At 32.7% G+C, this 24,358-nt stretch overlaps 1 protein-coding gene across 8 annotated transcripts in view; it reads left to right on the top strand.

Annotated features, from left to right (window-relative positions):
* The window catches only part of LOC105214101 (protein bric-a-brac 2), an 81,180-nt gene that overhangs the window by 52,489 nt on the left and 4,333 nt on the right, over window positions 1–24,358 (top strand). Inside the window, exon 3 of one of the 8 annotated variants that reach the window (XM_054228531.1) lies at window positions 3,774–4,450. The exons of the other annotated variants lie outside the window; for them this stretch is intronic. Within the exon in view, the coding sequence (XP_054084506.1) occupies window positions 3,774–3,809 (36 nt within the window). The 3' untranslated portion in view covers window positions 3,810–4,450. Of the gene's footprint in view, window positions 1–3,773; window positions 4,451–24,358 lie in introns of those variants that run through there. 8 annotated transcript variants of the gene reach the window in all.

Genomic DNA, 24,358 nt, shown 5'->3' on the forward strand with positions numbered 1-24,358 from the left:
ATTTGTGTGCACAGTTATGCACACATAAGCTGAGAGTGAGAGCGAGAATAAAAATAAACAATAAAATGCAAATATTCATAAAAGTATAATGACTTTGTGTTAAAAATAATGTAATGAATTGAGTCGGCCCAATAAACCAAACAGGGAATTTTGATTCAAATTTCAAATTAATTATTTTATGTGATTTCGAATTATAGTAAACTGAAATACAAAAACAATATGACCTAAATAATATCATACTAAAAATATTTCAGAGAGCAAGTTGCCTTAAAGTACTTTCAAATTCAATTTATTTTGACTTTTTAGCAAATCTGTAGCTTACTCTACTAGCTGCACTCTCATAAATCTGCATTTAGCTGGCAAATATTGCTTTATATATACCCCAAATTGGTGTATGAAATATGAAAATTAAAAAAGCGCTGTGATAATATTTAAATTAAATGGCAGCGCAGTCGCGCTAAGCTGGCAAATATGTATGTGCCCATGTGTTTTGGTTGTTGCTGTTGTTGTTGGTTTATATTTTTTGTGTTAACAATTTCATTAACTTTTCGGCTGCACACGCGTCGCGCTTTTTTGCACTTCATTATATTTATTTATTTATTTAAGATTTAGCTTTGAAGTTGTTTTTGCTCAGTGGGTTGCCCAGTTGGCACACATGTATGTAGATCACACAAACATACACACACACACACACACACACACACACAAATGTACGTGTGCGCATAATTGTTTATTTTTGAATTAAAAACTCGGAATTTTGTTTATTTAAATGCTTAAAAAGTATTGAATTGGCAATTAAATAATTTAAAAAGTAAATTTACGTAAATATATATTTTTTTGTATTGTTGTTGCCATATGTGTGCGAAAATACATACATAAATGTATAAGTGTAGAAATGTAAAAATACACAAATAATAAATATAAATAAAATTTAATGTATCGAAATTTATGCGAAAAAAATATTAATTGCAAATTTCACCACAACACGTGTTGGCAATTAATTTTTTTTAATAACAATTTAGTTAGGTATATTTTGGGGATATATGTTTATATAGACATGTGTATATATTTAGGTATCACTTGAAAATATTTTTTAAAATATAAATATTTCTTGACAGTTGCTAATTTGTGCTTGATATTAATAGAAAATAAATTTGAGAAAAAAATGTTTAAACAGCTTTCAAATTTTTTTTCTCAAAATTAATAATTTAGAATTAGGATTAATGAGCAAATATACATTTAAATCTGTGTTAAATATGGACAGTTTTTGCCGCTAATATTTTTCATTGTTTTTTATAATTTTTTGAAAAATATTTTAAATAGAAATAATTCATTTTAAATTTTAATTAATATTTTTTTTAAATACTATTTTTAATAAATTGTATTTAATGGTTAATCGAGTTTATTTAAGTATTTGAGCCTAACTATAGTAAAAGCAACTTCATTCCACCACTAGTCGTCAGCAATCATGACAGCTGCTATGCTGACGTCACTATAGCATAAGCTTAAATTACAATTTGAGCTGTACAAAGTAAATTTAAGATACATATTTATATATTTTCTACAACAATATTCCAACAGCTTGTCATTTGTTTGAAAAAGAGAGCGTAAATGACATAAAAAAAATTTATAAAATTTTTTTAATTTTTGTAATTTTTCGAAAATTGAATTAAATTATGCAAGAGGTAGAAATTGTAATTAACATTAATTTTGGTTTTCAAATTGTTGGTAAATTTTACTGTCCTTGGATTCGATGACAGTACACTCTAAGCTAGTAAGGGAGTGCCTAACATTGTTATCAGTAGCTTCGAACTACTTCAAAATCCGACTTGGGTGGGTACCCGGTCACCGCGGAATCGCTGGAAACTGCAAAGTGGATCAGCTTGCAAGAGAGCCCTAGCAATATTGACGCCGGAGTTGAAACGTGTGCGCAGTCCGTGGTCCACTTGCTCCAGAGCACTGGACACACTGTCTTTGAGTGAGCTCGCCAAGCGCTGGAGAACAACCAGCACCTGCGCAGTAGCGAGGTCATTTTGGCCCACTGGTCATTGCCCAATAGGCACACACGCGTTGAGGCTAGGGATCATGTCAGACGCTAGTTGCCAAAGCTGTTTGTGGGAAGGCGAAGAAGAATCGTCCTAGCACTTCCTCCTTCAATGTCCAGCATTCGACAGACTTAGGTTAAAGCAACTCGGTAGGCATATTTTCTGCGAACGCAGCGTAGTGACTGGAATCGTCATTAGCCGACTTAAGAACTATATTATTGAGTCCAAGCGCTTCGTCGCAACATAAGGATCTTAGTGATCCGTTAGGAGTTTTTACGGGTGTCACAATGGACAGTCAAAACTGTCTCAGTGAGATTCTCTGCATTTGCGGAGATCTGCCCCTTAACCCAACTTAGTAAATTTTAAGTTCGATCTTTTTTATTATACAAAACAAAAAATAGAGAAAACACTGGGGAAAAGTGAACTTTATGGAGTCTGCAACCAAGCTAGCTTAATTGTAAAATCATGATTGTTCATATTTTTAAATGGGTCAATATGATCCAATGTAATCGGATTGGGTTAAATGTCAATATGTAGATCTACTTTAAATAATATATTATTTTTACAAATTCTGTCGCAAGTTAGTAGTCTATCGCATATACATAGTTGTTCAAATCAAAACAAAAAACAAAAAAAAAAACAAAAATACCGAAAAAAATTAACATTGATTTATTTTTAAATAATTTATTTTACTTCAAATACTCAGTTATTAAATATATTACTCTTTCTTTCATTTAATAACTTTAGTCAACAAAATATTCGTGAGATTTTGTTTGCTCGCTAACTATTGCGGTATGCTGCCGGTGAAGTTTATTTTGACTTTCAATTATTTAAATATTTTAAAGTTAAATAGCAACCAAAAAAATAGTAATATTAACGGTAAATACTTTAAAATATAAATATACTTTAGTTGGCCGCAATCTATGTAGAAAATAAATAATTCTATTTACTTTTATTTATTTGTGTTTATATAATTTACGCTTTCTTCATTTTATGCGTAGCTTAAGTAGCGACAGTTTACAGTAAACATACATACATAATACCTCATCCGCCGCCTACAAGCGTAACTGTTAATAACAATAATACATTGTTGGACTGTATATTTATATAATTTAATTTCACTTATTGCGCCCTTTGCATTGCACACAATGTAGATGAATTAATTTCGTATTGCTTTACTCAAGGTTTTTGCACAGAAAATTGTTCGAAAATACACACAGTGTTTTATGTTATATTTATTTATGTATTTCTTTTGGTTTTGCTGTTGTTGTTGTTGTTGTTGTGTGCTTTGCTGGCAATCTTTTTTGCCATTTCTTAAATTGGCATATTCAATTATTTGTATTATTATTGTTTATTTTTGATATTATGAATAATTTCCTGCCTTGAAGTAGCGTTGGCAATGACGCAAGCGTTGTTCTCTTTATTTCTTTTTATTTAAATTACGCAAATAACAGCTTTTTAATGGCATTTGAGAAATGGCAAGAAATAATACAGTTACATTCGTACATATGTATATGCAAAGCGTGTGCGTTGCTTGTGGCTGTGAAATCCGGATGCCAAATCGAAGATATATTTATATAGAATTTTTTTTTTTTTAGGTTACCAACCTTAACTAAACCTTTGTCTTATTTTTTCATTACGTAAATGTCTGTATTTACATACAAATAAACAAATAACAAATATGAATATTTTCTAACTATTATTTCCTTTGTTTTCATCTCATTCCAGGTGAGTGTTTTCACAAGTCACTATATATACATATAGATACATATGTATGTCTATGTCTAGTGCTGTCATTATTAATTGAGTAAGTATTTAAATAATCAACACCTGTGCATGGACGCACATTTATTTGGCCTAAACATGTGTTTTATAATTTTTATTTATCAAATTATAAATTGTCTACACGTGCGCCTTAATATACATATTTATTTATGAGAACTATTAAATATGTTTAGTTAGTCTAAATTTAGTCGACTGTTTCTTAAGACAGTCTTTTCGTTTTTTGCCAGTTGTACGTTCGATTCACCATTAGCCAAATTCTGGCGAATCCTAGACAGCTAACGAGTGGTTTCAATGTCAGCGCAGCTACATTTTTTAAATGTTAAATATTTATTTTTCAATGCAAATTATTAAAACATGTTTGGTGTGTATGTTTTAATGAATTTATTTATTTGAAACTTTTTAAGTAAATTTCTTATTATAAATTTAATTTGGGTTTTACCAAATAATTCGCGCACACGTGTCTTCAAATATCTACAATTTAGTTTGAAAATATTATTTATATTGGCACATCTGTTGGAAAATTTTTTAAACTAAAATCAATAAAACATATTAAATAATAAAGCTAACGAAAGTAAATAATGCTTTTTCAGAAATTTTCCATAAAGTTCATTAACTCAAAGGTACACCAAAAAAAAAAAACAGGAAAGGCTTAAAATTATAAACTTTTTCATTATTTTATTTTATTTTATTTCATTTTTATTTTATTTTATTTTACTTTATTTAATTTAATTTAATTTAATTTAATTTAATTTAATTTAATTTAATTTTATTTTATTTAAATTAATTTAGTTTAATTTAATTTAATTTAATTTAATTTAATTTAATTTTATTTTATTTTATTTTATTTCATTTTTATTTTATTTTATTTTATTTTATTTTATTTTATTTTATTTTATTTTATTTTATTTTATTTTATTTTATTTTATTTTATTTTATTTTATTTTATTTTATTTTATTTTATTTTATTTTATTTTATTTTATTTTATTTTATTTTATTTTATTTTATTTTATTTTATTTTATTTTATTTTATTTTATTTTATTTTATTTTATTTTATTTTATTTTATTTTATTTTATTTTATTTTATTTTATTTTATTTTATTTTATTTTATTTCATTTTTATTTTATTTTATTTTATTTGCTTCTTAGTCTAATTTTTATTTCTTATTTCTTTTCCATTGCATTCTACATTTCTCCTCCACCATACATACGTTGTTTATCACTTCTTACCCCCTTACCATCACTCATTGCACTCATTTACCATGCTTTTGAATAATTTATGTCCACTAGATGAAAAATAAACGAATAACTAGTGAAAACGGGCCAAGCTTTCACCGTTATAAATGCATAAATATGTATGTTTACCGTTATGTATTTAACTTTTTTTTGTATAAACATAAACTTTTAGAATAAAAAACATATTTTATGAATTACTGTTTGCATAGACTTTTTTGTGCAAGAATCCACAAGTGAATAGTGAAAGCTCACACACCTTCGTGGTAGTAGTCTAACTTATTTGAGCTGCGATTGCAATATACATACATTTAAGGCTGTATTTGACTATGCAGTTCGAGGCACACATTTCATGCGTTCTTTTTTCGAGAAGTTCCACGCTGCAGTTTTTTGTTGCGTTTCGGTGTTCTGGCTTAAAACTTACACTTAGGCTCGAAGGCCTCCGCGTAGTTTATTATATGTACTGCCGTATATATTTATCTTATTCTCATATACACACCTGTGATAGTGGTTTTTATGTTGACTAAGATCTCTGGAGCTTTCATGCAAAGCTTTGGTAAATACTGCTAAAATATGTAAGCTCAAGTATGAGCGGGCAGCTAGGCTCTATTTACGAATTATTAAAGAATGAAGTTCATGCACCGTTGTGTTTTAAAAATTAATGTTGGATTTGTTTTGTGAGCTTTCATGGTAAGTTTTGGGTTTATAAAGCTTGCTGTGTGCAGTTTCAATGAAATATGATTATTTCCCTTAATAACAATATTTTTAACAAGAAGACTAAAATCTAAAATAATTTTACAAAAACAATAAAATTTTAAAAAATTTGTGGTAGAAGTTTGTATATACACAGTAATAATTGCCCAGTCACAAAAGCGCTTCAAACTCTACAAACTTCATAAATTCTTCAGCAATTGTCACACCGTCGTCCAAACGTTGTAGTTTTGCAGGATTGCGCATTGTCCAAAACAATCAGAGCTGCAAATACATTAAATAATAGTAAATGAATGAACTGAAAATATACAGACTAGACAGACTGGGTTTGTAAGAATAAATGTGTAAATCATTGCCTTCCCTGCTGAGTTAACCACATGCCAATATGCAAATGCATAGAATATTATTACCGTTATGTGGCATATACATATAATCATTTTTTATTATTAACACACACACACACTCACGTACCGCCTGTCATGCCTATTCATCACTCACCATTTGAATTGCCAGCGACCATCAACAGCACCTTCCAACACTCCTTGCTCACCTCAAAAAAAAAAAATGTAGCAGAAGAAGCAGAGAAAATTTCTATTCAAAAAATTTAATGGCATTTTAAATAAGAAATTACGCTCGTCTTACATAATTTATAAGGTTTTAGCCGCATGCATGTGTTTTTCTATGCAAACCCCCCCTGCATTACTAGGTGTGTATTTGTCTGTGTCTCTAAAGGGTGGCAATTTGAATATGTTCGCAGGTGTCTGCCTTTGTGTGTGTAAACGAAATAGATATAAATTGCACATATAAAAGGAAATCAGTAATGGTGAGGCATTGAAGATTATGTAAGATTTATGTGTGTTAGTTAGCTATATAGCCTGTAGGAAAAAATTTTAAGCTTTGTTCTCTTCAAAATCTAATGAGAATTCAGTAAAACTGATCCGATCTGATATCAAGAGATATTTAAAAATCTCATTAAAGAGGTTTAAACGCTTAATTTTTTATAAATTTTCAATTATACTAGTTTATGTGGTTTATACCGGTCGTGTTCGATTGGCTGTCAGCCAAGATTTGCCGCTTTGAACACAAATTTCATCTGAATTTATTTTATTTTATGTGGTTCATACCGGTTGCTTATACGATTCACATCCTTCCAAAGCTTAGTATCCCATAAATTTTGTGTTTGATTATGCCAGTTTAAGCAAATATAGTATTATTGTACTATACCAGTTGCTTGTTCAATTCGCTACAATACACGATTTCCAATTCAAAGACAGTTTTGAAAACTAATTGAATCAGTATAAATACTATGATTTGATTATACCAGTTTTTATGTGGCTTATACCAGTTTCATGTTCGTTTATACCAGCTTGTATGCGGTTTATACCAGTTTCATGTTTGTTTAATTATTATCTATGATTTTATGATTCAAATTAATCTAGGCGATTATGCCAGTTTTTACCATTTTATACCAATTATATGTTCGTTTCGGTAACTCTCTCACTATTTATTAAAATAAAAATTCCAATAGGGTTTCAAATACCCATACACACATTTCTGCATTTGTGGTGACTTACGAGCCCTCAAACGTTGCTTAGCTGACGATTTGTGTTGCTGGTTTGTTGGCTTGGCCGTGCGCGTATGCGAGTGCTGCCATTGCGCTCTCATTTTGATTGTATTAGTGCAAGTAATAGAAAGTAGCATAGCTACTAGCAACAACAACTCAGCACCAACAAGTGAAGAGTATGCAACGAAAAAAAAAGAATTGATTGCCACCAGTTTACCGCTTGAAAAGCAATGTTTCAACTTTGCACCATCTTCTATCCTCCTCCCTACAGAACCGGCGTATTGAGCACGCGGTGGTCAACAAAAAATATATGTGAAAATGGCAAACGAAAAACACAGCGAAATAGTATAATAGAGCGGAGTAGTGGAGAGTCCTAGTGTACTACAACGAATGCCACACACAGCAAGCACTTGCGAGCATTGGGTCATTCAGGTGACTGGCTGTTGGCTGCCATCGTAACTCATGGCAAACACAAGTGTCACTGCCATTGCAGCGCAGCACATAGCTAGCTAGCTCGGCATGTATGATTTTATGTGTTTATATGTATGTATGTATGTGTGTGTGTGTGCTGTTAGACATGGGCGCATGCATTGCGATTGCTTCTATGCATACCTTTAGATTTTCTAAGTAACACATTCATTTAATATTTATTTCTCTCTAAATATTAAATATTATTTCGAGGGGCTACAGCAATAGCAGCAGCACAAACACACACAGATACTTACATATACACACAAATACAGCTATAGGACGAGGCAATGACGTTAACGCTGTGCATACACTTTTTGTTTTTGTTGGCATTGCTGCTGGTGCCACCGCATTGTGCCCCATACTCACCGAATATATACTCACTCAAAAACATTGCAGCACTCATACATGCATACAAACGCTAGCTGCTGAGCGTTGTTGCAACTTGCAAAACTATGCACTGCAACTGGGCGATTTGATTGCAACGGTTTGTGGCAACTTGCCGCTTATGTAGTGATATGCACACGGTTGATGTATGTGCCCTGTGCAGTTTGGCGGAGTGTGGTGCAGCAGCTGCTGTTGTTGGTGTTGGCATGTTGCAAGTACGCAGCTAATGCCAACAGCTGAACGTTTGTTTGCAACCATGGAAAAATGTGTGGTATGCAAGTGTTTTGATACTAACTAAGTTGCTTTGCTTTACGGCCGCACACACACATACACATACTCTCATATAAGTAGGACTCATAGCAGCGCACCTTTGCGTTGCTTCCTTCCAGTGCTTGTATAGATTTATATGTATGTGTGTGTATGTGAACGCATTTTATCTGCTCGGTACTTTTACTCATGTCCTTTAATAAGTTTTTCATTTTCATTTTGATGATTAGTGTGTATGCGTGCCTTGCTAGGTAAGAACTCACAGCTATCTGCATGCATATGTGCGTGTGTGTTAAGCGAGTTTTGGACATTTGAAATTTATTTGCTACAACGCAAATGCATATAAATATAAATATAAATACTTCTACGCGTCATGTAGGCTCGTTTACCTAAGCACACGCACACACACACACACTCGTATCCAAGCATGAAGACTGCACAGTGGTAGCAGTGCAGGTAACGTATACGCCTAGTGGCGCCTTTCAAGCAATGCCAACCAAGCAGTTCTATGCATTTGCTATGTCTTTCAGCCATATTTTATTTTTAAATTTTTTTTACTTCATTTATGTTCTGCCAACGCACACACACACACACTCATTCGTGTTATTGGATTTTATGCTTGCTGAGTTAATAAGTGAAATTGCTTTGAATGCCAGTTTTTCATCAAACACATTTGGCACTCGAGTGTAGTTACCGGCAGTGGATTCAAATTTTTTTATTCATTTATTGAGCGCAAGGTAAATTTGCAATTGCTATATATATATTTGTAGTTTGTTTTAGAAATTATCGTTATATTTATATGTCGAACTAGAGAAAGTTTTAGGCACTTCAGTTCGGTGGATATAAATATATGCTCTAGACAGCGTGAAATTTGGCTAATACAGTTTGAGTTTGCTCAACTGAGTGGGTTTACCTTATAGGTATATGAAACATAGATTTTATCACTAAATCTATAATGTAAAACTGAAAAAAAAATTAAAAATAAATTCATAGTTTTCTATATTTAATTTAAAAAACTGAATTTACCTTAAAGCATAATTTTTTTTCTCGTTTAAATTTAGGTGATTTAAGATTATTGATGTATTGCCTAAAAATCAGATTACAAGTGTCTAGTTCTATTCTAAAATTTGGTGGATCAGCGATTCAGGAGTACTAACTCCTGGATGTCATAGATTTATTTCTTTCAAGTTGAAACCAAATATATATTATAGTATATTGATCTAAATGCACACTTAAGCTGCAGCAGAGCACTTGAAAGTGCCTTTAATTTATTTCACGCATATGACCGGTGCTTAAGGTGCCCATGTTTTGTGTCTTCTCACTTTGCATATATGCCTTGGAACACTATTTGTTATCTCCAGCGCACTTTACCGCTAATTATATATTATTACATATGTACTAATAACCGTTATATGTCGTTAAGTCACCATTTGTATGTGTGCTCTCGAAAGTGGCGAGTTGTGCCCATCATTTACAGCTATGTACTGTACTGTCAACATGGTGAACAAAATAGAGATTCAAGCAATATATAATTGTTGTTGCTATATTAGTAATGAAGATGGTTAAGCGTAGTTGTATATCATGAAATTGCTAATGAGTTGTTGTTGTAATTGTTCTGACAATGATAATATAAATGGATTCATATATTATTATTAAATGCATATTTATATATATAGATATCTTAGGAGAGGCTCCAAGCCTTACAGACAACTGAAAAAATTTGATGAAACAATTGATAACCAACGCAAAAAATGTCTCTAGGGTCAAGCACTGTTCGATTAAATCGGTTTATATCGATCTTGGACATTTGTGTCAACATTAACCCAACACAGTACGAGGGCTGTTATATATGTTTCTAGCCTAATAAAAATGGTTTTATTGTTTTTCAAAATATTCTTCATCAAGATTTATACACTTCTGCATGCGCTCAAACCAATTTTCGAAGCATTTTTTTTAGCCTTTTTTTGAGCGATTGTCAAATTGTGCGGGATCCAACGAGAACAAACCTTTTTTACGGCCATGTGTTCATGCAATATCGAATGTATGCTGGTGGGAGAAATGCATAGACATGCCTCTATCTGAAGGTATGTTACATGACGGTCTTGCATTATCAGTTCACGTACGGCATCGATGTTTTCTGGCACAACGGCTGTTTTTGGACGACCTTCACGGAATTCGTCTTTGAGCGAGCGTCGGCCACGATTGAATTCGTTGTACCAGTTTTTCACAGTGCTATAAGATGGTGCTTCATAGCCATACAAAGATTTTAGTTCATCGATGCACTCTTGTCGCGATAATCCACGTCGAAAATTGTAAAAATGATCGCACGAAAATGTTCACGAGTTAATTCCATTTTTTGGCCGAAATGAATTTTTTAATTCACTGTAAATAAAACAATTCACGATTAAATGACAAACCGTTCTGAGTGATGTTATGCTAAAAAATGTCAAACTTTCTAATGGAAATGTCAGATTGCACCTGACAACACTTAGTGTTGCCTAGGCCAGAAATATATATAGCAGCCCTCGTATTTGTAGAGATCTGTTTGCATCCCAAATTTATTCTCAACTGAAAATGTCAATTCCAAGAAAAGTGCGCTGAGGCTCATCGACATTTGTAACCGTTTTTTTTTACAAAAAATATTAAATTTACAAAAAAACGGCAGAAGCAAAGTTGTATACCTAATACGAAACACAAAAATTTTGTTTTTTATCATTATTTTGAGAGTGGCCAATCGAAGGCAGAACTAGTATAAGTGGTATAAATGAAAGAGAGATGAAATAATAAATGTTGAGCTATACATATAATTAGTTAAAACATAGCGAGCAAAAAAGTTAAGAATCGAAGATTGTTATAGTCTACTTACATAAAGAAACGACTACATTAGATTTGAAAATGGGTCTAATTTAAATAAACAGACGATATTATTTCTGCATATCTGCTTGTCCATATAGATTGAAGTCTACAACTATGCGATATTTATAAGTTAGCTAATGGGTGCTCTGAGTCATACTGCATATAAACAAAGTGTTGCCTATAGTTCATAAACATATTTCCATATATATTAGACCTAATTTTAGTCTACTGCGACCTAAAGATAGGTAAAATAAGCCAGTAACCTTTTATATACTACTTCTACCCTTTTTAGGTACCGAAGACTTTGCATATTATTCATATTTATTTCAAACAAATCTATTTCTCGAAATAAATCGCATAAAAAGAAGCAAACAAAGAAATTGAGATCGAAAACAACATACAATTGCTAAATTATTATGCCTGCTGCCGCGCTCATTAAATATTACAATACCAATTTTGCCGGCAACCAGCACTTTGCCCTGCACACAAGTCCTTATTAGCCGTTCACCTTGCAAACATGCAAATGCAATTGCGCTAAAATGTTAATTTCCACAACAACAACAACAACAGCAAACATAAAGAATTGCAGAAAAGTGAAGGAAATATTGGAAAAAAATAAACAGCAGAAAAGTGAAGAAATATGCATTTTCAAATTTCAAATTAGCCAACTACAGTAAATGATATGTTAAATAAAAAGTGCTTGCAATTGTAGTTGTACAACAAACAACAACTACATTTTGAATGACTTACTGCAGTTTACAAGGGGGAAATGCAAGAAATTACAGTGAAGCAGTGTGAGTTTATGCTTATGTGTGAGTGTATGAGTGTGTGTGTGTTTGTACGAGTGCCACTGCGATTCGCCAGCCATTTGCTGCAATTTCTTTCTTTCACCTCCATTTGCCATTGCAATTGCCACGAAAATTATAAAGTTAATTTTGTTTAACTAAAACTTTGGCTTATACATACATACATACATTTTGCATTGCACCGCTGCCACATGCATATGCATTCAACTGAAATAATATAATAATATATACAAGCTCCTCAGTGTGTGTGTGTGCTGAGCATTTCCTAATACATATACTTAAGTGTAATTATTTATTGCATTGCAATTCCAATTCGTTGTTGTAGTTGTTGTTGTTGTTACTATAGCTTTGTTTTTATTTTGATTAAGCCATTGGCGGTTGGCTTCCGCCCGAGCCATCGTACTCAGTCAGCCGGCCTACTGCCGGCCTGCACTTGCCAGACTTGGCTGATTATGGTGTTTTGCGAAAAAAAAGCGAAAAACAACAACACCAAAAAATGAATGCAAAAACAAAAAATTGAAGCTAGAAACAATGGAAAAAATTACTTTCATCGCATGCAACTATAAAAATGTTAAGCTACATTAATTTACTAGCTGCCGATGGACGACGTGCACACAAACACGTATACGCTTATGCACATAGGTACTCATACATATATACATATATACATACATATATTCATATAAACTCACTTTTGTATATTTGTGGGTGTGTGTGTGTGTGTGTGTGTGCCTTTCTTGCAATATTATTACGTTTGCAATTGCATTTGTTATTATTATCTACTTGTTGTTGTTGTTGTTGTTGTAACATTTTATAGTCATTGCAAATTTTTGTTTGTTTTTGTAATTTTTTAAATACCGTAATTGTCATTTGTTGTAATTAAATAGCAGTTGTTGTTGTTGCCGACAACACAACAAAGTAATAAGTTTGATTCGTAGAAAAACTAGTGAAAACACTAGCAATTAACTGCTAATTAAAAGGCGGCAATATTTACTAGTTTATTATCATTTTAGTTATTTTTTTAGTTTGCAATTTCTTGTGCACTCATTTCTGGAATGCACTGTAAAGCTCTATATTTCATATATTTTTTTTTTCAAAATTATTGATTTGATTATTTGCTATATTTGTACTTAATGGCAAAACATAAGTGTCAATAATTCTAAATTTGAGAAAACTTGTTATTGTTGTTGCTTAGTACATTAAAAAAGTTTTGCAAAAGCTACCAGCTGGCTTTGAGTAGGTGTGTCTTGAATTAAGAAATCTTGATTTCGGTAAGAAATAATTATATCAATCATATGATTTAGTTAAAGCCAAATGCTAATTGTATATTGAGTTCGCATTGAAAGCAGAATTGAGTATAAGATGTATAACTTACATATATACAAGTAGAATAACGATCTTGCGTCAAATTTTGCGCTTTATTGCTCAACATTCGAATATCATTTTGAACTGCTTACTTTATTTGATTTGAAATTAAAATACTTCTAGCTTTATAGCGTTTTTAGATAGTTAGCTCCATGTTCAATTAACCTGCCGCTGCTAGATTAAAACGGTTATTAAGTTTGATTTACCATACAAAATAAAATCTACAACTATTTTTAATTGAATTTTAATCGACTTGAAAGTCAAATGCAACTCTGCGACAAATACGTACGATATACGTTCCTTGTCTGCGATTGGCTGAATTTTTTGGTGAAAAATAGTAATCAGCTGATGAAACTTACCAAATTTTTATGAAAAGCAAAAACAAAAATGTATAACAGCTGATCGATTATCGAGTAGCCGGCAGTATAAAAGGCCAAAAAGGTTTTCTCAATAAAAATTTGTATTGAACAATTAATTAGGCTGAAGCGCTATTAGACTGGTGATACAATAAATTATGAATAAAAAAATAAACGAAAAATTCATGCTACGTTCGTCGAAGGATCACTAGATCACTTTCGTGCAAATTACTCTGTGTTGCAACAATTTTTGTTCTCTACTGCTAGATCTTTAAAGTGGTAACTTAAATCATTTATATTTATTTCTATACTACTATTATAAAGAGGAAAGATTCGTACGTATGTTTGTATTGAATAAACTCAAAAACTACTGTGCCGATTTCAAAAATTCTTTCACCATTGGAAAGCTACATTCACCCCGAGTAACATAGGCTATTCTTATTGCTAGAATCTCAACTTTCTGGACATAGTTCCCAGGTGAGGGTATCAAAAAGACTTCGTGATGGAGAATCTTATTCTGAAACTGAAATTCGTCTTGGAAGTCATTCTCTTCGCATCGCAATCGCTTGCCAAAGAGTCGAGTAACGAGTTCTCGCAGCTGCTTGCTGAAAAAAATTTCAAAACCTCCCAAGTATGCGCTTGAGAGTCGAGTACGGAGCGTGTGCAATGGCTTGAAGAGCGAAATATTGGAAATATACACGCTAGCACTAGGGCATCAAGCTCTGAGCGCTCCCAATGCCTTCATAATCAGAGTGAAAGACATCGGACACCGAAGACTAGAGGTCGTAATCAAGTTTTAGCTCATTGTAAATAAAATATAATTTCATGTTCGAATTTTCCTCATTTTACTATTTTAAAATGAACCCACGGAAGAAACGGGGAAGTACATACATATGTATGGGAGAGTGTGTATGTATGTGTAGAAACTTATAACTTTTGAAATGTATGTTTAAACCCGTGCGAAGCCGGAGCGGTCTGCTAGTTATTTATATTTATATATCCAGTCAGGAATGCTCATACTAGCACTTTATGAACAATATCAAGAACCGAGGAGTGCCGAAGTTGTACGAGTTATTGTATAACGCACGATCGTCGGATTTACATAATCAGAATTATCTTGGAATAATATATGATCCGGCATTGTTAATTCTGTAGAAATCTCTAAGAATATTTTATACTGTTACAACAACAACAATGAGCTTTGTCAGACCTTGGAGATTAATATTAAAAATCTATAAAAAAAAGTTCTCAGGTTTCGGTGAAGACTATATTTGGTTCAATATTGCTTAGTTAAATTATTATGCTATTTTTAAATTTAATTTTCTAGGTAAGCAGTTGCCTATAACTTAAGTCGTATTATCTCAGATGTATATATAATAATTATTAAATTTGAAAATGTTATAAAATAAATGCAACACCCTGAAAGCGCAGCTGTTTAAATATTAGTGAAGCTGCACATACTTTTGATAAAGCGGAGGCAGCACGAGTAGTTAGTTAAGTTACTTAATTCATGCGCGGACATAATATGCCAAAACATGTGTATAAATGTATAAACTAGTGTATATAAAACATAAATATATACATATATGAATGTATGAACGCCTCACTTCAAGTGAATGGCAGCCAATAGAGTTTCGCAAAGTTAACGAACCGGCTTGTAAGTTTATTTTCTGCACAACATATAATACATATATATGTACAGGCGAGTGAGTAGGTATTTGTTGTTTATGGCATTTACGACATAATAACTTTTAAATGCCATAAAATAAAAATTGCAGTAGTTGAACTAAATATGCGGCAAGCGCATAATTTTGCTACCAAATCGCCAACGTTTGCCGCTTAATTTGCGCAAACGCACACACACACAACGTTTCGACTGCTGTGTACACAGTGTAACTGTTTATTTGCGAACGATTTTAGGCAATAAGCGATACGCATTAAATAGCAAGCAATTAAACACCAACTTACGCGGTTTTCGCATTTAACGACTACACTTAACTAGTTTGTGCTGCAAGCGAGCTTTTTTGCATGTCACACACAAATACATACAAACACACATACATACAAATAAACAAATATATGTGCTCAAGCATTTTAGCCACATTTTCGTTAACTTAACACATTAACAAAGCCACTTCTGTTTGGTACTTTTGGTTAACTATGGGTCGGCCTGTTGTTCATTTCACTTAGCACCCGTCTTCGTGGGATAGTCTTTAGCGTAATTTCCAACACACATGACGTAGATGGAATTATAGTTGATTATTTCTTTTTTCCCCCCATTTGACACAAGTCAATACGCCCACATTATTTGCAAGTACACACACACACACACACATACACATACATACATACATTTGTAATTTTTCAGGTGTTTTCATACCTACTCTGTGTTCGAAATGAAGTGTGCAAATATGTGGCATATATAAATTTGATCAGTTAATTTAGAATGCGCGCGGTGTGGACTGTTAGTTTTCTTTAAATTGTTGTTGCATTTCTGTTTTGTGTGATATTTAATATTTTTAGCGTGACTTAGTTATGCAAATTCCTTTAGGTTATGCTAATTTATCGAGTTATTTCGGTGTTGGCAAACATTTTATTTGCGTACTTGAAGAATGTCATATGAAGTATTTGCATAAAAAATTATGCGGCTGTTGCTACACAGTAAAAAAATAAAAAAATAATAATTTTTATACGCTAGTTGGAAAGGTCTACAGTTGGTGTCGTACTACATATGTCAATTGTACTTCATGCTTTATATTTAGCGATAGCAAACATCATATCTATTTTATAAATATATTTAACATTTAATAATGCCATATAAATATGCTTTTTATTGTTTCATTGAATGGAATTTTTTTCTATTTTTATAACACAACAACTGAACTGAATCGAATTTATATATAACTTAGTATTTCCTTCCGCAGTACCTCACATAAGGTTTACTCTGAAAACAAGCGTTTAAAAATAAGAAGCGCATTCCGTGCTTCTGATAAAGTATGCATAGTAAGTTTATCTAAATATTATTAAAAAAAAAAAAACAAAGGTGGTTGTGAACCGATTTGGTCTATTTTCACAGCATATCGTTGGAAAGTCAAACAGATATTATGAACCGAATTTCATTGAAATTGGTGAAATTTCGGAGATATGGTTTTTGACCCATACCCATTTAAAATTTTGTATACCATTTTGAGTGCAGCTCTTCTGTACTACATTTATAATGAAATTTAAGGTTTCTGGTGGTTTTCCTTACAGAATTAAATCATTTTTAGTAGTTCTCAACATAACCATTGTATGGCAGGTGGGTGTGGTTCTAATCCAATTTCATAGATTTTTGGACTGTATGAGGTAATGCCTAAAAGAAACGACAAGAGATATGTACAAACAAATTTTCGGGTATAGTCATTTTGTGAGCGTGGCAGTGGTCCGATTTTGCCCATTTTTGAAGTTAACTTATGGTGGCAAGAAATACATGTATCTACCAAGTTTCATCAATATATATAAATTTTTACAGTTACAGCTTGCACGGACGGATTTGAACTTTACTCGCCACCTTGACCATTTTGATATATATAACCCTATATCTAACTCGTTTAGTTTTAGGACTTACAACCAACCGTTATGTGAACAAAACTATAATACCCTCCTTAGCAACTCCCTTGTTATTTTTTCGGTAAATTATTGATTTACTATTAAAAGCAGCTTGTTAATGGAGATTCTCACAATTTTTTCTCTTAGCATTTTCAGATGCATTCAATTGGCGTAAGTAATTGATGTACATCATATGAAATATTAAAAGTGCATTTATAACCTTTAAGCCTTGTTGTCGTCTGCCTCACGAAAATATTTAAAAATTTCAAAATAATAACGGTCGAAAAGTACCTGTTGCAGAGGCAATGAGTAAGCAAAGTAAAAATACAATAATAATTGTATGCATATTTAAAAGGTTGGAAACTTATATTTACTTATTTACTACTTAAGCATTTACATGCTTTAAAATACAAACATAATTGCATTATGCCTTAAAAGTTGCTTGCAGCACTGCAACTACCTGCGTTACGTATACGCCATGTCGAGTCATTGACATTGTATCAAACTAGCGCTTTAGCTACGCGTAACTGCCAGTTATAAATAATGTTGAATGCATTGATATGCTTACGAATTTTAGAAACGCCAAAATGCACATAGGTTTACATAAGTACAACTAAGCAGAAACATATCTGTGTGTCTGTAGCTGAATAGATACCGCTAAATGTCTAACTAAATATTGTAGGCCAATGTCCACAAAGCTACCATAACAAAATGCCTCGATGAAGAGTTCAAGGGAAGCAGTATTACATTTTGATATCATTACGCAATTGCAGACATACATACATACATACATATATACATATAACAAGATTAATACTAATGAAACAAACTTGAGCTCGAGCGTAAGGTAAACAAATACATAACACATATGCATATATATATAAGGCGGAGAAATACCTAATATTGCGTACTAAATCAATATTGTGGAAACGCGCATATGATAATCAAGTTTATGTTATATAATGATATATGAGTGTATGTATGTATGTGGATGAATGCGTTTGCGTGCATATTCTTGGACATTTATGTGTTTGTGTCATTATAGATGATCACTTTGTTCATTTTTTTCTAATCTTGACCTCTTTATGCGACTTTAGTTTACATTTTAACATTGGAAAAAATCGTTTTTCAATATTTCAGCATTATTTTCTTCAAAAGCTAAATATCTATTTGTTAGGAATTACTTAATGTCACATAGGCAGCAGCTCTATGAATTTCTATATCTCAATTTATATATGTATTTATATATATATCTATACATATATTCGCTAATTGCAACCTAGCTTTGTGCTCTTATGATTTCCAAATTGCCTTTATATATGTATTCTCTACTGCAATGATGCGCTATATATACATATGTACATTTATATATACAAATGGTGTACGCAGCTGATAAAGTCAAATAACCCCAAGCAGTGCCACAAGCCTTGCAATTGCCACATTAGTTGTCACATGACAATAGCAATGTTTGGTTTGATGGTCGAGGGTTTAATGCTGATTTGTGTATATGTATATGTAAAGTGAGTTGAGGAGGCCAGGTAAGGCATTGTGGCAGCTGCATCATCAGGCTCATTATTAAATATTTTCCCAAAATTTAAAAAATCAAAAATTGTATTTCTTCTTAATTTACAACAAATAATTTTATTAATTTTCTTAATTGAAATTCGTGAAAATAAGTATTAATTGTACCTTATAGCGAGTTCTCACTGTATGTATAACTGTTACGTTAACAGTGGACACTGGCAAATAATTCGAAATTTCTATATACACAGAGGTACAGTGGTGTATTTATTGTTGTTAGCTACTTAGTGTGCTTATATTTTGAATTAATTACTTACTTGTGGCATGCAGCGGCGTTGTCTTGGCGGCGGGCATATTGCTCGAATATAATGTATTAATCAGATATGATTGTGGCAATAAACATAGGTACACAAATAAATAACGGTACGAGCGTACAAACAAACATTGAAGCGTGTGTGCAAGGCTATGGCCGCAAGATATACATAGCTGTTTATCTCAGGGTTTGATTTAGCGTTGCAACTTGAGGTTTGTGTACTTAAGACTACTCTATATTTGAAGAAAAAGAATGGAATTCGTTCTAATAATGGCATTATACTAGAAAACTATGCTATATTACTGTATTTTACGGCCTTTAAACTCATTTTCATTCTCCATTTATACTGAAAGCTTTCACTAGATGGTGCTGTGCTACAATTTTTACTATTTTTTAATAATTTTCTGCCTTAGAATTCTACTTCATGTATAAAAGGCCAATATTACATTAAAATAACATATATTAATTCCATCAAATTAAGTCATTAAATTTATTATTCATTACTTACACAAATAAAAGCAATTTAAAGTAAATTATGAAAGCTCCACTGCATGTTTTCATGAATTCAACCCCTTCATTGTGTAATTTATTTAATTAACTTTTCCGTTTGCCACAACTTGCCATAAAATGTATTGATTATTCTTTCTTCAGCAGACCGCAATAACTTGCTGTCTGCCACCGTGCTTTTGCCTCAAACCATAATAAAGCATGCAACAATCTGTCTTCATATTAAAGTATTTACAAATGTACAGCTATATGTAATTTAAGCTTGTATTGGTCTATATCAATGCGCATAAAATATAATAAAATAAGTATAATTTCACTATTTTACGCGCGCGCCTTCTCGAAACTAATTCAATTTTAATGCTATGCCTCGTACACCATGGCGTATAAGCAACCGGCAGTTGAGACAGCACTAAGGCAGTGTGCAGTGGTTTGTATGTTTATCTGGCATAAGGATAGCTTTGCTACGTTTCTTTGGCTTCAGTTTTATGTCTTACAAGTTACGTTATATACCTACATACGCGTACACATATGTACTTTCTTTATTAGCACTCTGCTATGCCTCCGTTTGTGTGTGTGTGTGTGTGCTTGAGTGCGCGCATCGGCTTACTCATAAGTTTTATATTTCTTATATAATATAACACTTTATTTATTATTCATTTTCGATTCCTATATTTTATTACACGCCCACACAGCGTGCTATGCCTTCCTGCACCTCCACCAGCTTACATAGCCAAAGCAAAAAGCTGTCCAGCCCGCGCTACCGTTGCTAATAAAAAAAAGGCACATGTAAATAACAAAACTAAAAACACATGTGAGTGTATGTTTGTGTGTTTGAATTAAGTATCCGCTTGCTATTCAATACTCTGCGCTTATGAGAAATAACTTCATTCCCATCCATTTGAGTATCTGCTGTTGTGCTCTTGCGGCTCACTCACTTGTCCTCACTGCCATTAGCGCGCAACTTTCCTTATTTGCTGCCTGCCCAGTCTTTCGCTCAGGCAAAACAACAAATTTTTCATATAAATATTTCTAATCCTTCACTCCAGGTTTTTATACAAGTCGCTCCAATCATATATATAAATGAATACATACACATACTCACATAATCATCGCAATCCTCAACAGTTGTATTTCGCTTTTTTTTCTGCTCATTTCCACTACAACTAGTTTTCATGTCCGCCTGATAGTTTTAGCGGCATTTTCTTCAATGGCGTCCGTACATTCAGCGCAACAACAACTCGGTCTTCTTGCCTTTGTAAGCACGAGTAGTTGGTCACAGTCCAATTGCCATTACTACAACGGTACTACAGTGAGCGCTTACACTCAGTTTCTCTCTCTCTCTCTCTCTCTCTCTCTTTATATGTATCGCACATTCATTTCACATTCCTTCTTTGCTCATGCCACATTCTTGGCGTCATGTTATATATTTTATATTGTTTGCCGTTGCGCTCATTCCATTCATTAATTTTATAAGAAGAACCGTATCGCATAATAAATAATTAATTTAAACGTCGCCGCACCCAACTTTTGTACTTTCAAGACATTGCACTCCAACGGCATGGCCGGTGTGTGTGGGTGTTGTTGCCATGGACGATAGAGGTGTAGTAAGGGGGAAGAGTGATAGTTCGCATTGAAATAAATTAAGAATGCATACATTAATATTGTTTTTATGTAAGTAAGTAAGTAATGGCGAAAGAGGGTTTAAGAAGAGGTGCGCGAAGCGTAGGCAAGGCCAGTATTTGCAACAGAACTCGCTTCGCTGCTAAAACTTCTTGGCAGATCGAACGGCTGTTGCACTTGTGGATAACGGAAATGAATGATCAAGTTCAATGAAATTTAATTTTATTAACGTAACGGAATGTTAAATTAAGACAACACGACTTTAATACTAATAATTTAATGGAAGAGTGTTGGCAGTTATGAGGAGGTAAGGTACTAAGTGAACTATGAAAAATGTACTATGTATATAAGGTATGTACAAGATTATTATTAATTCAGGGTCACTATGAATCAAAAAATCAAAGCAAACGTATAGTAGTAAAGCTTTAATGAGCTTTATAATATTTTTATCACTGAAGCTCAAAGCTTTTGAAAATTAAAAGCAATTTTTTGTTTATAAGTGTGCAGTCGAGTACAAATTCCCATAAAATTATGTGGACTTTTAAATTTGCATGGAAAGCTTTTATGAAAGCTTTCGTTAAAGTGTGAAAGCTCCTTTCAAAACAGGTATAAATGTGAAATTTATATATCTGGCAGCTTTTAAGTAAAATATTTTTTACTTTCATGGCATTTTATAACTAAAACAAAGCTTTGTGAAAGTTTCTAAAATTATAAGTGCTTAAAGCTCGTATGAATTCTGCACAAAAAATTCAAAGTAAAATATCATGGAAATATAAAAACAAAAATATTATTATAATAAATCATATAACTGTCGATTAAATTCTGTAAAAAATGTGAAAGCTCGATCTGATGGAAGTTCGAACGTGAAATTTAAATATCTAGCAGCGTTTAAAGAAAATATTTTCGACTTTCACGTCAGTTCATAACTAAAAGAAAGCTTAAACATTGTAAGTGCTTAAAGCTTTTATAACTTTCGAGCAAATTTTCGCGAAAAATGCAGAATAAGTGAAATTCAAATATCTAATACCGTTTCAAGAATGTATTTTGAACTTTCATGTCATTTCATAACTAAAATAAAGCTTAGTGAAAGCTTAAGCATTGTAAGTGCTTAAAATGCAGAATAAGTGAAATTCAAATATCTAATACCGTTTCAAGAATATATTTTGAACTTTCATGTAATTTCATAACAAAAATAAAGCTTAGTGAAAGCTTAAACATTGTAAGTGCTTAAAGCTTTTATAACTTTTCGCGGAAAATGCCGAAAAAAATATATTGAAAATTAAAAACGAAAAATGAATCAATCATTTAACGGCAATTTAACTTCTCAAAAAATGTGAAAGCTTAACTTAATGCATATGTAGGTGTCAGTTTTTAATACCTAATAATATTTAAAGCAAATATTTTGAACTTTAAATTGTTGATTTCTCCAAATAGCTATCCATTAAATCAAGAGAATGCTACAACAAACTTTAATTACATTTGCGTGTGCTGGCTACATTGTAATTAATGAATAAATAGACACTTCAGACAATAATGTATGAGATGTAAGCGCTTAGATATGAAAGCTCATATACATTTGTATGTATGTAAGGACACTAGCATAAAACAAATGCGGTTAGTTTAGCATTGCAAAATAGCTGCCAAGCCAAATGCCGGCTGCCCGGCTTCTCAACGTTTTGTCGGTGGTTTCTTTATTTTCTGAATGTGAATAACGGAAGTTTTAACTACTATTAAAATTCACATCCGCCACCACAAATCCCATGCAAGCGAGCCATCTTGGCCAAGAAAGCAAGAAAGCGGTAGAGTTTAAGTAGAGAGAGCGAGAAAAACCACAACAACAAACAAATTTGCAACTGGCGCGCAAGTGATTGCCGCAGTCGGTGTTAGCGCCTAAAAGTCGGCATTTCCGTTCGAGTAAATGCTAAGCGTTGCGAAAGCCGAGTTAAGCGCGCTTTTATAAAAAACCAGCGGCGAATTTAACAAGAATCATATGCTATGCTCAGCGCTCAATTGTTTCGTGTTTTCGCGTCGTCGTGTATGCGCTGCAACGCCATTTGCGCTGAAATTTATTAATAAACGTGCAACATTTGCATTTGCAGGCGGTTCAACGGATTATAATTCAGTAAAAAGAAAATGCTAAAATGTGGCAAAGGAAATGGCTTAGCGAGGAATCAACTAATTCCTCTTTAAATAAATCACTATGCTCGCAGGATAAGCCGACAAAGCAAAATGAGGAAGGTGCACATAAAAAAAATACAACAAAAATAATGCAAAGGATTTCCAGCGAGTCATAAAAAACGCTGTGTGGCAGTGTTGCATGTTGTCCCACACACATACACACACATGTATATATAGAGTAGAGTATAATAGTTTAGTTGCTTTACTACTTTATTACATTGTTGACTGCTTTTTGTGGCGGCAACAAATTGATGTTCGTTTCGTGCCAGCGTTAAATATGCAATGAAATGTCGGCAAAGGAAAGCAATAAACTGCGCTGCTGCATGGCCATGCAGACCGGTGAACGCCTCCGTGCGCGCCTGACCAATGAGGTGGCTATTTTTTGCATTCCATTGAATGCCACATTCCACTTTGTAGTTGTTACATGTTTTTATAAGTCAGCCGCTGCCTACTTCGGGTTCCTGAGCGCATAAATATAGACAAGCGAAAATATTTATGCTTGTTGTTGTTGTTTAATTTCAGCATAAACATGATCACGTGCTTGCGCTGCATATTTCATGCGAGAAAGAAATTATGTGCGCGTTTTTTAAGCCGAAATATGTATGTATGTCTGTAGGTACATGAGTGTGCAAAATGTTAGCATACACTTCGACAAATGAGGCACAAATTTTTTATGCATTTTTTTTTTGTAATTTTTTATGCTAGGAAGCTGTGAAATTTTGCGTTAAATATTTGAAATTAGGCGTCAAATGTAGCAGCAGCGGCAGCAGCTGTAGCACGTCCGATTTA

The sequence above is a fragment of the Zeugodacus cucurbitae genome, chromosome 4, assembly GCF_028554725.1.
Source record: "Zeugodacus cucurbitae isolate PBARC_wt_2022May chromosome 4, idZeuCucr1.2, whole genome shotgun sequence".
NCBI classification, from domain to species: domain Eukaryota; kingdom Metazoa; phylum Arthropoda; class Insecta; order Diptera; family Tephritidae; genus Zeugodacus; species Zeugodacus cucurbitae.